General features: G+C 34.5%; 2 protein-coding genes and 1 long non-coding RNA gene across 3 annotated transcripts in view; all 3 read right to left on the bottom strand.

The window, feature by feature from the left end:
- Nucleotides 1-277, bottom strand: part of LOC144444172 (uncharacterized) — a 2,755-nt gene extending 2,478 nt beyond the window's left edge. The window contains exon 1 of the long non-coding RNA XR_013481829.1: nucleotides 198-277. This is a non-coding gene — a long non-coding RNA (uncharacterized LOC144444172). The remainder of the gene's footprint in view (nucleotides 1-197) is intronic.
- On the bottom strand, nucleotides 136-2,340 carry LOC144444185 (degenerin-like protein asic-2). The gene is made up of 2 exons (XM_078133602.1): nucleotides 2,278-2,340; nucleotides 136-649 (listed from the first exon to the last, which is right to left on the bottom strand). Exons 1-2 carry the CDS (start codon nucleotides 2,301-2,303, stop codon nucleotides 136-138), a joined length of 540 nt encoding a protein of 179 aa, XP_077989728.1. The 5' UTR covers nucleotides 2,304-2,340.
- Nucleotides 2,341-2,731: 391 nt separating this feature from the next.
- LOC144444186 (uncharacterized) overlaps nucleotides 2,732-12,500 on the bottom strand; it is a 53,820-nt gene continuing 44,051 nt past the window's right edge. The window contains exons 4-5 of the mRNA XM_078133603.1: nucleotides 10,612-10,740; nucleotides 2,732-2,892 (exon numbers count right to left, since the gene is read on the bottom strand). Coding sequence (XP_077989729.1) covers nucleotides 2,732-2,892; nucleotides 10,612-10,740 — 290 coding nt within the window. The remainder of the gene's footprint in view (nucleotides 2,893-10,611; nucleotides 10,741-12,500) is intronic.

Raw genomic sequence — 12,500 nt, forward strand, 5'->3', positions numbered from 1 at the left:
TTCGTATTGGTTTCGGAGTGATTGTTTCAAACAAAGAGAGTGAACAGTAATCTGCAACAGGCTGTAACTTGACACAACATTTGGTACTTTGTTCATCTGGCACCCAACATAACGAGGAGTGTAATACAAACTAACTTAAGTGTGAGTATGACGGTATGTCCGCTCGGTGTTCAATAATAAGTGATGCATACACTCACCGTAATATCTGTGGTTTGGATTTTCAAAGAATTCCACCAACGAGGAGTACTTTGAGTATTTTAGTTTTGATGTTCTGACCGGGTTAGTATTACAAATTGTAACTGCTGGGAAGATGTCTGAATTACGGCTTACAATTGTAGATATTGTATTAGTGGGAAAACGTAGAAAGTTTGCCATTAACATTTGGATAATAATAACAAGGCCAACAAATGCACCAATAACAACAATTGTCCAAAAAAGTCGACCAAGTTTGGAGTGAGCACTTGCAACTCTTGCTACGCCATGTGTTGAAGTTTCTTCCGCGAAGCGTTTCGATCGTTCAACAAACAAATTAGGTTTTTTAGATCTGTTGTTCGGGGTTTCTTCGATCTCAACTCGCTGGATATCCGTTCTACACTGTCCGTTCCAAATATTGACTTGACTGCCATTGTTAACTATTCCCGAAGACATTCTGTGTAAAGAGTAAACAGAAATCTTAGTATGACCCTGATTTGCTCACAATATATTATATGGTACTATCAACAGTCAAAACGTCAATGGATGTGATGGTGAAAATGGTAAATTGAAGTGGAATTTATTTTATATAACCCCATACCATATTATTTAACCTGCTTTAAATGGATTCAGTCCAGATCTGAATAAGAATATAATTTTATTTTATTTTATTCCACTTACTGAAATTTTATTAAGTCATACAAGTGACATTTGGATCTTGTAGAATCATTTGTAGTCCAATCAAATAAACGATTCTTATGTCGATTGACATCTGGATCATATACACAGAAATACTGCGTATGGGTAAACCTGTCAACGTAATAATACAGTATGGTGGTGTTCTCTAAACTTGCTATTTCGGATGTAAAATCGACATGAATTCTATACTAGATTGGCTTTATAGATCTAAGAAGCACTATTGAAATGAAAACATATAAGTTATAACTCACGTTGGATTATATTAACGATGTTGATACCATCTTATATCATATGTTATGACTAAAATTGTGTACACCAATTGTTTCCATATTAATAGACTGCCATTGCTATGTTTATGAATACAAGCTATCAAACATGTGAAAATTGACGATTGTGTATATGCCGTTGCAGTACTTATACTTTATACTATGATGTTCAGTTGACTGCAAATATAGAGTTATTGTAAAGTACAGACCTGCTATGGAAGCTATCTTTATAATGGCATGCCAGTGTATGTAACAAAATCCACTTCTATTTTGCGGGAATTCCCACATTTCTAATAAATCCTAGAAATATGTATTAATACGTTGGTATGACAACGCATTTGATTTCGATATTCACTCCTAAGCTAACGTGTTTTATAATCATTGTGTTGTTAGTTCTCGTATGCTAGGATCACAAGACAGAATAACACGATCTTTAATAATGGCATGATGGTTACAAACTACCATGGCAAGCTAAAGATAAAAAGTTAAATATAACATAACATAGCATAACATAACATAACATAACATAACATAACAAAGCATTATCGTAACTTACCCTTTGAGAGTTTAAAGACAAGTTGTGTGAATTCGTGAAATATGTAAGCTTATATTCCCTGCTAACTAATACATTAGAATTCCAAAGTTCCTTTTAAAATATGGAACAGTGATGAATGAGGTTTTGCGGAAAATATTGAAATGTTACACACTATAGTCACACACTGATGTTTTCCGAAGTTAAGCACAAAATTAAAATGTCCATAGCTTTTATAGAACGGAAATGGAACACAAATACATAGGAACATAAGAAGAAGTATTTGCTAGAGATGTTGCTGTGATTACAGTTTTCATCATATGCCGTATTACTGTAACTACAAATTGTAACAAACGGGTCTTGAAACAAGATCAAATGTTTAGAATCGCAATATTATATGCATACACTATATTTTTGTATAAAAAAACATATCGACCTTCACCACGTCACCCATCACTTTTTTTGTATGGATTATATTTGGAATATTCAATGATCACAGTCATATAATATATTTTTAACATATCCATGGTAATGGAAATCCTATGGTTTTGACATTCCCAAACATAGTTAATGGTAAATAAATCTTACCTTACTTGTGTCTTGCTGTTAGCCATTGAAACTATTCAACTAGTTAGTGTCCGTTCATGTTTGGCGAGGCGATCACAGAACAAGATATAATTCGTTAGTATATGTATATGGAAGGGATAACCACAACAATGCAGACTTAACAGCTGTCTAGTAATGTTTAGGACGTAAACATGTGTGAACGCCTTTCCTTCTGTCAGCTAAAATAGTTATTAATAGTACAGTGGCTACCCGGATTATTTCTCGTTTGCGTTATATTTCTGTGTAGTTATGCAATTATAGATGTTTTTAAAGTGAATCGTCATCAGAAAACTTAATATCAATAATATCAGACTCATGAAGTCTTTTCTATTATTTCACTTATGTGAGACCTGTATGTTATACCGCTTAGTGAATTTGGCATGAAATGAGGGGCAAAGTTCATGGGTGTGCGGTTAGGTTGTTCTCGTGTCAACAATTAATCTATGTCGTCCATGTTGTCTACGAAGGTTAGAGGGTCAACAACCTGACAGGCGACGAATCCTCGTTGATCTACAGAATCAAATGTTAATCCATCGACAGGACGTTTTAGGTAGGATATCAAGTACTCATTACATGTTTGTGATAGACATCCAACGACTGTATTCATCAACAATATATTACGTCACAATAAAGATGTAGATTACAGTGAGTTAATTAGTACCCTTCTCATGTACGTACCATTACAACTTAAAAATAACAACAATATAGAATGATAGCAGGTAACATATGGTTTCTATATATACCTTAATTCGGATCATGTATGCCATCGGTACTCCTATAATTTCACAAGGTAGAATGTTGGTATGTTTCATGGTATATCAGCAAGCAATCCACAACACAATGGGCTACAGGCGAATGTGTCGTTTATTGAATCATTAGTTTCGTATGACGCATTTCTTGCTTTTCGACTAGCCATTTGTACCATCTTTCTTTCTTGAGGGAAATTAAAAAAAAATCAAAAGTAAGAATGTAGTGCAGTTTAACTCTACTCGGGTCCCCCCCCCCGTTCCCCACCGGGCAAACCTGTTTCCTCTAGCATTAAAACTGAACCAGTGAGGGTTAGCCCCATTTGACGTCTTGGGACACGAACACTAATTTGCTTTTAAAAATCTGTCCAGTTTAATTAAATAATGTAGTCCGTCAATGATTATTATAGACATGAAAATGCTCTTTTTAAGTCAATTATTTAGCAAACTCAAATTACATCCTGATGTACGTAATGTCAAGAATAATACTGAAAATATAGTATTAACAAATTATGTCTATTTGCCAAAGAAGACTATGGATACAGAATCCTCCAATCAATCAAAAATCGTATTTATTCTTCATTTGTGATACAAACACATCAAAATCACCACAATTTAAAAATTACATTGTCAATTTATATCATCCTAAAATTTGAAACATAACACAGTCATCCAAGTACATAAATTGTAAAACCATCAATCAACGTCACTTCAAGACTTCATCGTGCATCATGCAAAATACAGACAACTGAAGAAACCCATTAGCTTTAATAACTCCATAAATATTGACTTCTGATCATAACAAAACGATAGTTCAGTCATATTATAAGTTATGTCAACTTTGCCAACAAATAAAACTATTATTATTTGATAATTTTTAAAGATAAACGAGAGATGTGCAAAAAATTACCAAACCATGTTTTCTGTTCAAACCATCAAATGAACATACTTTATAATTACATTTTCATTCACAACTATGGATTTAAGTATTAATGGTAGAAAACCTCTAAAAATATAACACTTAAACACATATCATATAAGATTTATAATTTAAATCACACTTAAATCAACAAATCCTTATTTTAAAGAAACGGTCCACATATTTTGGGTTACGGTAAAAGAAAATACTGCAATGGAAACCCAGCTTTCATTTTAGGGTGACCTATTTTTTTCTGTTTCTCATTACCCGACCGACCCAAATTTTCAGCTCCGAATAAAAATCAAAGAATCAAAATAAAAATTGTTTTTATTTTCGCCCGTCTCTCATATTTTGCGAGAATAAGCAAGTGTCTGGACTGTCTACATCATCTACAGTCATGGGTCCACGACGACACTTGATCACGAAAAGAGAATTTCTCTCATGCGGAAGTTATTCGAGTAGGGGGCTGAGAACATGACAATTGTGTAGAGAAGCTAGGAAAGGGCTTGTTACTAGGAATGCAATAAAGAGAAGATAGAGAGGATGAAAAGTAGAGCAAGTGAAACATGGAGAAGATGATTTTTCATTTTTTTTACTTTCTTTTTTTTTAAAAATCGACCGACCGACCTATAGTTGCAATGAGAAACATTTAAAAAAATAGGGCCACCCTTACTAAGATACACACGAACTAATTACTGATGTGGTAGATAACACAAGTCGGTAATATGGTGCATTTGTAGTGCAGATATAATCACCCTGTAATCAAAATAATATAACACTGGTCCTAACAATACACACTGCAAAACCATGGATGTCATCAGATGCGCTTCCCTACTGTGAGCACAATTGCACCAACGTCCATTCATTATTTTATATCAGTATGTCTCAACAATCGCTTCAGTTTGTGTTTTTGTCTATCTTAGTTAGCTGAAAGGCCGGTTTCCACTGTTGTGAAGGATATCCAGGGCACACAACTCAAGAGAAAAAGACTTTATATAATTTGACATCGCCTAGAGATTTTGATACGCCATGGAGGTCCATCCTGATATACTTAATATCAAGAACAATACCGAAAATATAGTATTAATGGAATAGTTTCCTAAATGACTAGGTAAATACAATACCAAAATATATTAATTATTGAAAAGTATTTGAAATGATTCTAACTATTTAAACACACTTCAGTCACAATCATAAATATAACTCACACAAAAGACAATGTCCACATCTCAAATAAACCCGGTTTCCCCGAGTTCTATTTTTTTTTACAGTTCCATAGTTTATGTATATAAAGTACATAGTATTCTACTTTCTAAAGTATACTCAAATCTTTGGTAAATAATGCTTGTTCTATGTGTAAATATAAATACCCAAAATAAATTACCCGATGACTGTTTACTGTGACTGAAAACTGTCATTATAGTATTTATATATAGCCCGTGTTAGTAAGGAATGAGAGGTACTGATGGCTCACGATTCTTCGAGACTCGAGGTAGAATTGTGGAAATATCCTGAAAACGAGAAAATAGTAAAAACAGCAGGTTCCCAGTCTATAAATCCTTAGGAACTTATCTTTATGAGTGCAGGAGAAGGAGAGGAGGAAATTGCACTAACTGCCCATGCCCCCCACCTCAAAATGTAAGTACTGTAATACTGGTATGGCGAACAATACTTGCATATAAAATGGTTCAGCCTACTCATGGTAATGTATCGAATCCAAATGACCCAGATACAGTTCTATTTAAAACACACTTCAGCCTACTTAGCTAGGTGGGTACATTGGCGAGAGGTTTAATATCTTGTTAAGTCATGTTCCTCTTTTCATACGCCAACTGTTTATATTGTAAGGAACTTAAGTTTACCCTTGATCAAGTTTACAAGATATTGTACTAATACGTCTGTAGAATTTCGCTTACGTTTGTTGTTGTTGTTGTTGTTGTTGTTGTTGTTGTTGTTGTTGCTGTTGTTGTTGTGGCTGTTGTTGTTGTTGTTTTTCTAGCAACCACGTGCATACATATATATCCCATGGGAAAGAGTAGGGAGGAAAAGATGTACATTAAAAACATAATAGTTCTTATTAAATATAACACGATAAGGATTGTTCTCTAAAATCTAGGTTGGTGGCTCACAAATCAAGGCTCCACTGCTTCCTATGTTTGGGATCATTTTGCTTTTAGAACAATACGAGGTATTGCCTGTATAATGACATTTCTATTTATCGTAGTTTCCCATCAGCCTAATACAGGTAGAAGGTTCGACTGCAGATTATAAACGACTTATACGTCGTTTTTAGATCCTACTGTCTCATTAGTTGGTAAGTATCCAAAATGGAAAATATTTCAGTTGTAATTCTTGATGATCACCAAGAATTACAACTGAAATATTTTCCATTTTGGAAAATTGCTGAGCGAATTGTGTCATTCATAAGCAATATATGCATCAGACTCTGGAAAGCATCATTCGTAAGCTGTGTTCAATTACAATAGTGAGTTAGAAGGTATTATAACCCTATAAAGAATACGAAGTTAATACAATTAGTGTTAGCTACAACATGTCCAATGTATCAAAATAAAGTTTTTGAAAAAGTTCATAGTAAAAGCCTAGTATTCACATCAATTGAACTTTTTATGATTGCCAAACACGTGTCAAAATAATGTAGAAACATTTTCGACTATAATTGCATAATGCAATGGTAACGAAATGACAAAGTTGATTAGCCATCATGTTATTTAGTCTACCAAGTGTCCGATACAAGATTTATCCCATGCTGTACCGTATATCACATAGTAGGGTAGATCCCTAGGATATTCGTGCTGGATGTAAATATCAGTTCTTCGCTGACATCGTATGTAAATATATATATTTACATATTGTAAAATTCAACATCATTCTGTGGAATTTCATACCTTGTCACATAACTTTCTGTACTTTCTCTGTAAAGCAGATTTCGTCCAATCTCTTAGATTGATATAGCTGTCGCCCACTCTGCTTCATTGTTAAAAGAGTTCTTTTTGACATGAATCTCAAACCCATTTCTACCCTGTTTGTCCAGATTCTAACGATTTACGTCAAAAACAGAAACGAAAATGGTTCGCGGTTTATTACGAAAGTAATAAATCATCACAAATGCCAGCAAACTGAACCCCCTCCCCAGAAAATTAATGTAAAAAACTGTTCCTATTGTCAATTCGTGTCGGAATTATGGTATCTTCACCAAGCCAATTAATTATTAAAATTAAAAGTATTATTACACCATTTGACATGATGTCACCAACCATCCTCCATTAGCTCATCAGGCGACCTGAATAGGATGTGAAGCTGTTGTCATTCAAAACAACAGCATGTCAATAGGATATATAGATTGTAATTACTTCGTTATTAACTTCATGCCTGGATGATTGAGAACATTCAAGCCAGCTTTTCATAATGTTTGTAAACTATCCAGTTTCCTTCCAAACAAGTATGTGTACTATGTGTACTTTCCTTCAATATATGTATCAATACAGTAAATCGTCGTGTGTTGAATCTTAAATTGGGGTAAATTCATTCGGCAGAACAAAATTATACACTAAATATGTTATAACCACGGCATTTGGTATCTGACGTGTAATAGATGAATCAGGTACTGGGTACTTGAATCATGTGATTGACAACTGTCAGACAGAAGTGTTCTATTGCTAAGTTTTTGCCATCAGATGGATTCAGCTATCAGATGAGCATGCGCAGAGCGAGTCTTCTCCTGAATGATAACGCTTTGATCCATCTAAAGGTCGACAATTTTAAAACTTGGGTACTTGATAAAAAATTATCGCCACTCGTTCCATCCATAGACACAGCACCTCGTTCTTCTCCTCGAACACGTGTATGGTGTAAATACACGCTAAAGACTTGAAATACGAATATCTTGATGTTCCCGTGAGTTTAGCCTTTGCGGTGTTCGGCCAGGTCCATCTAGTGTTGATGACGTCATGCCGTCGGGGAAATTGAGATTAAAATTTGAGGAGTGCAGTTTTACACGATCAGGAGGAGGTGGACAACAGCAACAATACATACATATGGTGAAAAGTATCACGAGTATAATAGCACATATTATAGTAACCACACCGTCAGCCAGACTAAGTGGACCAAATACACTCTTTGGTAGATCTGAAAAAACAGAAAATATACCATAGCTTGATATCGCCATCATAGTTCAAATAACGAATATCGTTTTGGATTTTCTTTCGTTTTGTGACTAGGAATATACACATAGCAAGATCATCAATATATATGCCTGAAATTAGGTAATTTACTTAAAATGTTCTTAAAGATAACAAACACATAAATCGCAATTTCACACAGTAACAATTATTACTGAGGATAACTCCTCCACTCCATTGTCACAGCGTACTTTTCTTATTCGGTAGATGTCCGTCGACAAATTGTTTTGAGGAAGAAGGGTCGCCTGGTAAAGTCATGTGTAGGGCTAGTTTAGACAACAACCGTAGTATGGTGTAGCTTATGATTTCCACACTGTTTCACATTTGAAAAAGTGAATCTTTAAATCAAGTATTGATGAAGCACCTATTGAACTTTGTTGACATGATATTAAATTAGCTTATTAAAATACACTATCACTATAGTAACAGTGTATATAATGTATTTGGTGTATTGATATATGTTACTGTTTGGTCATGTATCGTTGTTTTTGCAATGCAATAATATGCATATTACTTCTTGAAGAAAGTCACATGTGTTAGGTGTTCATCCAGCAGGGAAATGACATTTTTCAAGATTAGAACTTAAGTTATGCTTCATTTCCTTTTGGTACGATAACATTCGTCTACAGGAGAGTGAAAACGTGCGGATAAAGACAATCTGCCATCTCTAACAGTAACGTGATACCCTCAAGGGAATGAGAAAGTGAGAAGTGATGCATCACTTTTCCACTTTCTTTGAAAGGGATCGACTGCATTTAGCCATAGCTTGAAGCAAAAGAAGTGACATTCGTGAACTCTGCTCTGTCAATCTGACAATCCCGAATCAGAATACATTTTGGATTATGTTCCGAAAACAGCAAATCCACAATATGTTGGCTGAACGTCGAGTAAACGAAATGGCCAGACATGAAAATAGTTTGTATGTCATATAACATGATTCCGACAAAGTATCCCTAGTCAGATTACCTGTAGTTTATTACCCCTTGCAGAACAGACGAGATAAGAAAATTAATTTAGTCGCCAAGCGCTTTGATACACCGTATTCCATTGTATTATTCACTGTCAGATGATGCCAACTCGTCACGTGACATTCTAATACTGTAGCGTAATTAACTTCACTAAAATAGTAGAAATTTGACTTATTGCGCGATATTATCCTATTTATTCCTACTGTTCTATGTTGTAATTGGAGGAGTAGACATTGGAATTCACTTTCCGAAAGCTTGATACATTTTATTGACATCATTGATTGATAAAGAAACCGTTTGTTAGATTTCCAAATCTAGCCGTTTATTGTTGTTTCTGTATGATTTTTACCATAACTACACGGTTCTTTGTTTTTCAACTCAACTGTTGAATACTTCTTCATTTGCATGACCAATTATCCTGTCGGTATAAATTATCTCCTATTTTTTCACTTTGTAACATTTAAAAGAATAGTGTGGATAAGTCAAATGTCCAATTAGGTACAGCTACTTTAAAAGTGGTGGCAATTTAAAAAGTAAGTGAATTCAATTAAATAGCTCAGTCGGAAGATGGAAAGGAAATTAACTAAGTGTTTTTTTCTAGCGTTTGAAATTGTTCTGAGTGTCAATTGTGAGGGGAGTTACCTGTGATATTTTCGTTTTCAAATATATTTCCTCAATTTAGATGGTAAGGGGCCTTCTCTATAAGAACATAAATTCACCATAGGGCTTGTATTTTTAGAATCTCTATTTGTTGTAACCATTAGGGAAGAACTTCATACGAATACTCTGTATTTTTTAATGATAACCAACAAAAAGATGAATGACTTGTGCCATTTTCCACAGAAAATAACACCACGTGGTTGTTTCAATTCATACAATACAAAAATTAATCACGATTGTGTTATAAAACAATTAGCATTACTAGTTTGGAAATTATATGATGTAATATTCGGTATATATTTTGAAGAAAATGAATGCCGATGATGAACCTTGGCATATGAGCAAGCCAGTGCTTCAAAAAACAAATACACAGCATAATATCATTGTACTGTGAGGTAGAACAAGCTGAAATGTGATATTAAAATTGTACAAGTAAATTTAATTACTGTGATTCATTATTCATGTTTCACTTACTGTATTTGATATTGCTGTTATGAAATTTGAGGATTAATAAGATGGCGTTAATATTTATGGCGAATATAAAGCCTTCTCGTATAGCTCACTTCAAGGTGGCAGCGGTGGGATTCTAACCCATGCCATCAAAATGGCAGGTCAATAGGTGAAATGACATAGAAATATACTAATCATGACATGACTGACAGATGAAATCAAAGTGAACGTATTACATAGGGATATTAATATCCGGCTTCCCCTGTGTAATTACTGCGGCTCGATTGACAAGGTGAGATGAGAATATACTTATTAGGTAAGGATATTGGTGTAATGTTTCTCATGTGTAAGCTTAATCAGCACTGCTAACTTACTTTGTTGTGAGTCGCATATCGGTGGATCTTCATCTTTTCCATTGGGGCAATCTAGGTTACCATCACAAACCTTGCTACGATCAATGAATGTAGAAGTTTGAAAATCGCATCTGAATCTGCAGACAGGATCTAAAATACCAATTGAATACACAACAAATATAGAGTGTTAACCAGCGTAGGTAATTTGGCTGAAAATGGTTCAAATACACAAGGAGAGATGAGTATAGAAATATACAGAGAAATTTGGATTCACAAGACATGTCATTTCGAAGGTGGCTCACATTAAAGACAAAATAAACCACGATTTGGCGAAAGCTAAACAACAATGACAACAGTGAGAACAGCAACAACAACAACAACAACAACAACAACAACAACAGCAGCAGCAACAGCAACAACAACAACAACAACAACTACAACTGCGACTATTTTGGTTCGAGTGTGCACATACAGCAAAGTGAACCTAGAGAATAAATCCCAAACATATGTGGTCTGTTAAATGTCCGCCATTCTACAGGCAGACAGGGTGATTTAGAATTACACGGTTATTATTTATGTGCAGTTATTACCGAGTTGCTATTTTGCGATCTTCTCGTGGAGTTATTAATTGTAAGAAATCTCTTCATGGTTCCATCTCTTAAAGAAGACGTTGATTTAATAAAAATAAGATACACCTCAGATGCGCCACCATGCCAATGCTTCTATGTCCTCAGATTCAACTCAACATATCATGGCAGTGTTATTAATTCAGACGACATGAAAAATGTATGAGAGTATTTATCAAAATTGATACGCTAATAAAAAGTGATTGTACATGCAAATCTGACCATTTTGCACATCATAATAGTGTACATTATGTATCTATGCTAATAGAATAGGAAATACTGTCGTGTTCGAGTTACATGTACATTTTGCTTGGAGGCAATGATCACAAGTAACATATGCTTGTCCATTATTAACCTTTTAAGATGTATTTTTCTTCTCCATTTTCAAGATTATCGTGGGAATAGTTTCTGTTTATTAAATAGCTTCGTGTCACCATAGTACAAATAATCACCGTATGTTATAGGATACATGATTAAAGAAAATTCATTATCTCATAAAATAAATTTCAGCGATGTAGTTGTTTAGATATACAGACATGTAAAATGCTATCTATGCAGCTAATATTCCAAAAATAACATTCCACAACACAAAATTGAACACATTGAAAAGATACACAGTACAAACGACTTACATGGAACATGTTAAGAATATTTTGAATTATAGATATCAAACTGTTCTACAGCTGATGTGTTCGCAGTTGATCTTTTTACGTCAATATCTTGTACACGCATATTATGCAATGACAATGTAAGTACACCTCGTCTGGACAGTTGGGGGGGGGGGGTCATGTAAACCTAATTTGAATATAACATTTGAAACGTTGAGATAACTGTAGAGTAACCTTTAGAATTAGGCAAGGATTCAGTTTGATCGTTACAATTCTTTTAACAGGGCATTCTTTTCACATATTCTTTATGATTGTTTTTATAATCTGATACTCAAGTTATGTAACGTCTCCACTGACGTACCTATAAATCATTGTTTTAAATGCCAAAGTGGTAAAGTTATATCATATCATATGTTCCATTATGCAATTGATTCCTAAACTGATGGATACACTTCACGAGCTTGTTGCATGGCGGGGTGTCTGCTGACGTCAGCAGAGGGTATTTCTATATTTCTATTGACGCAATTTTAGGAAGAAACTCTACATTGACGCAGAACACCAAATAGTGAAAGAATTTGGTCTGCTTACTTGTGAACATGGTGTCGTTAATGCGTTCTGAGCTAAAATTTATGTTATAGAACAACTCATATCATACGGTAACATCGAGGGTGGCCCG

The sequence above is a fragment of the Glandiceps talaboti genome, chromosome 13, assembly GCF_964340395.1.
Source record: "Glandiceps talaboti chromosome 13, keGlaTala1.1, whole genome shotgun sequence".
NCBI lineage: Eukaryota > Metazoa > Hemichordata > Enteropneusta > Spengelidae > Glandiceps > Glandiceps talaboti.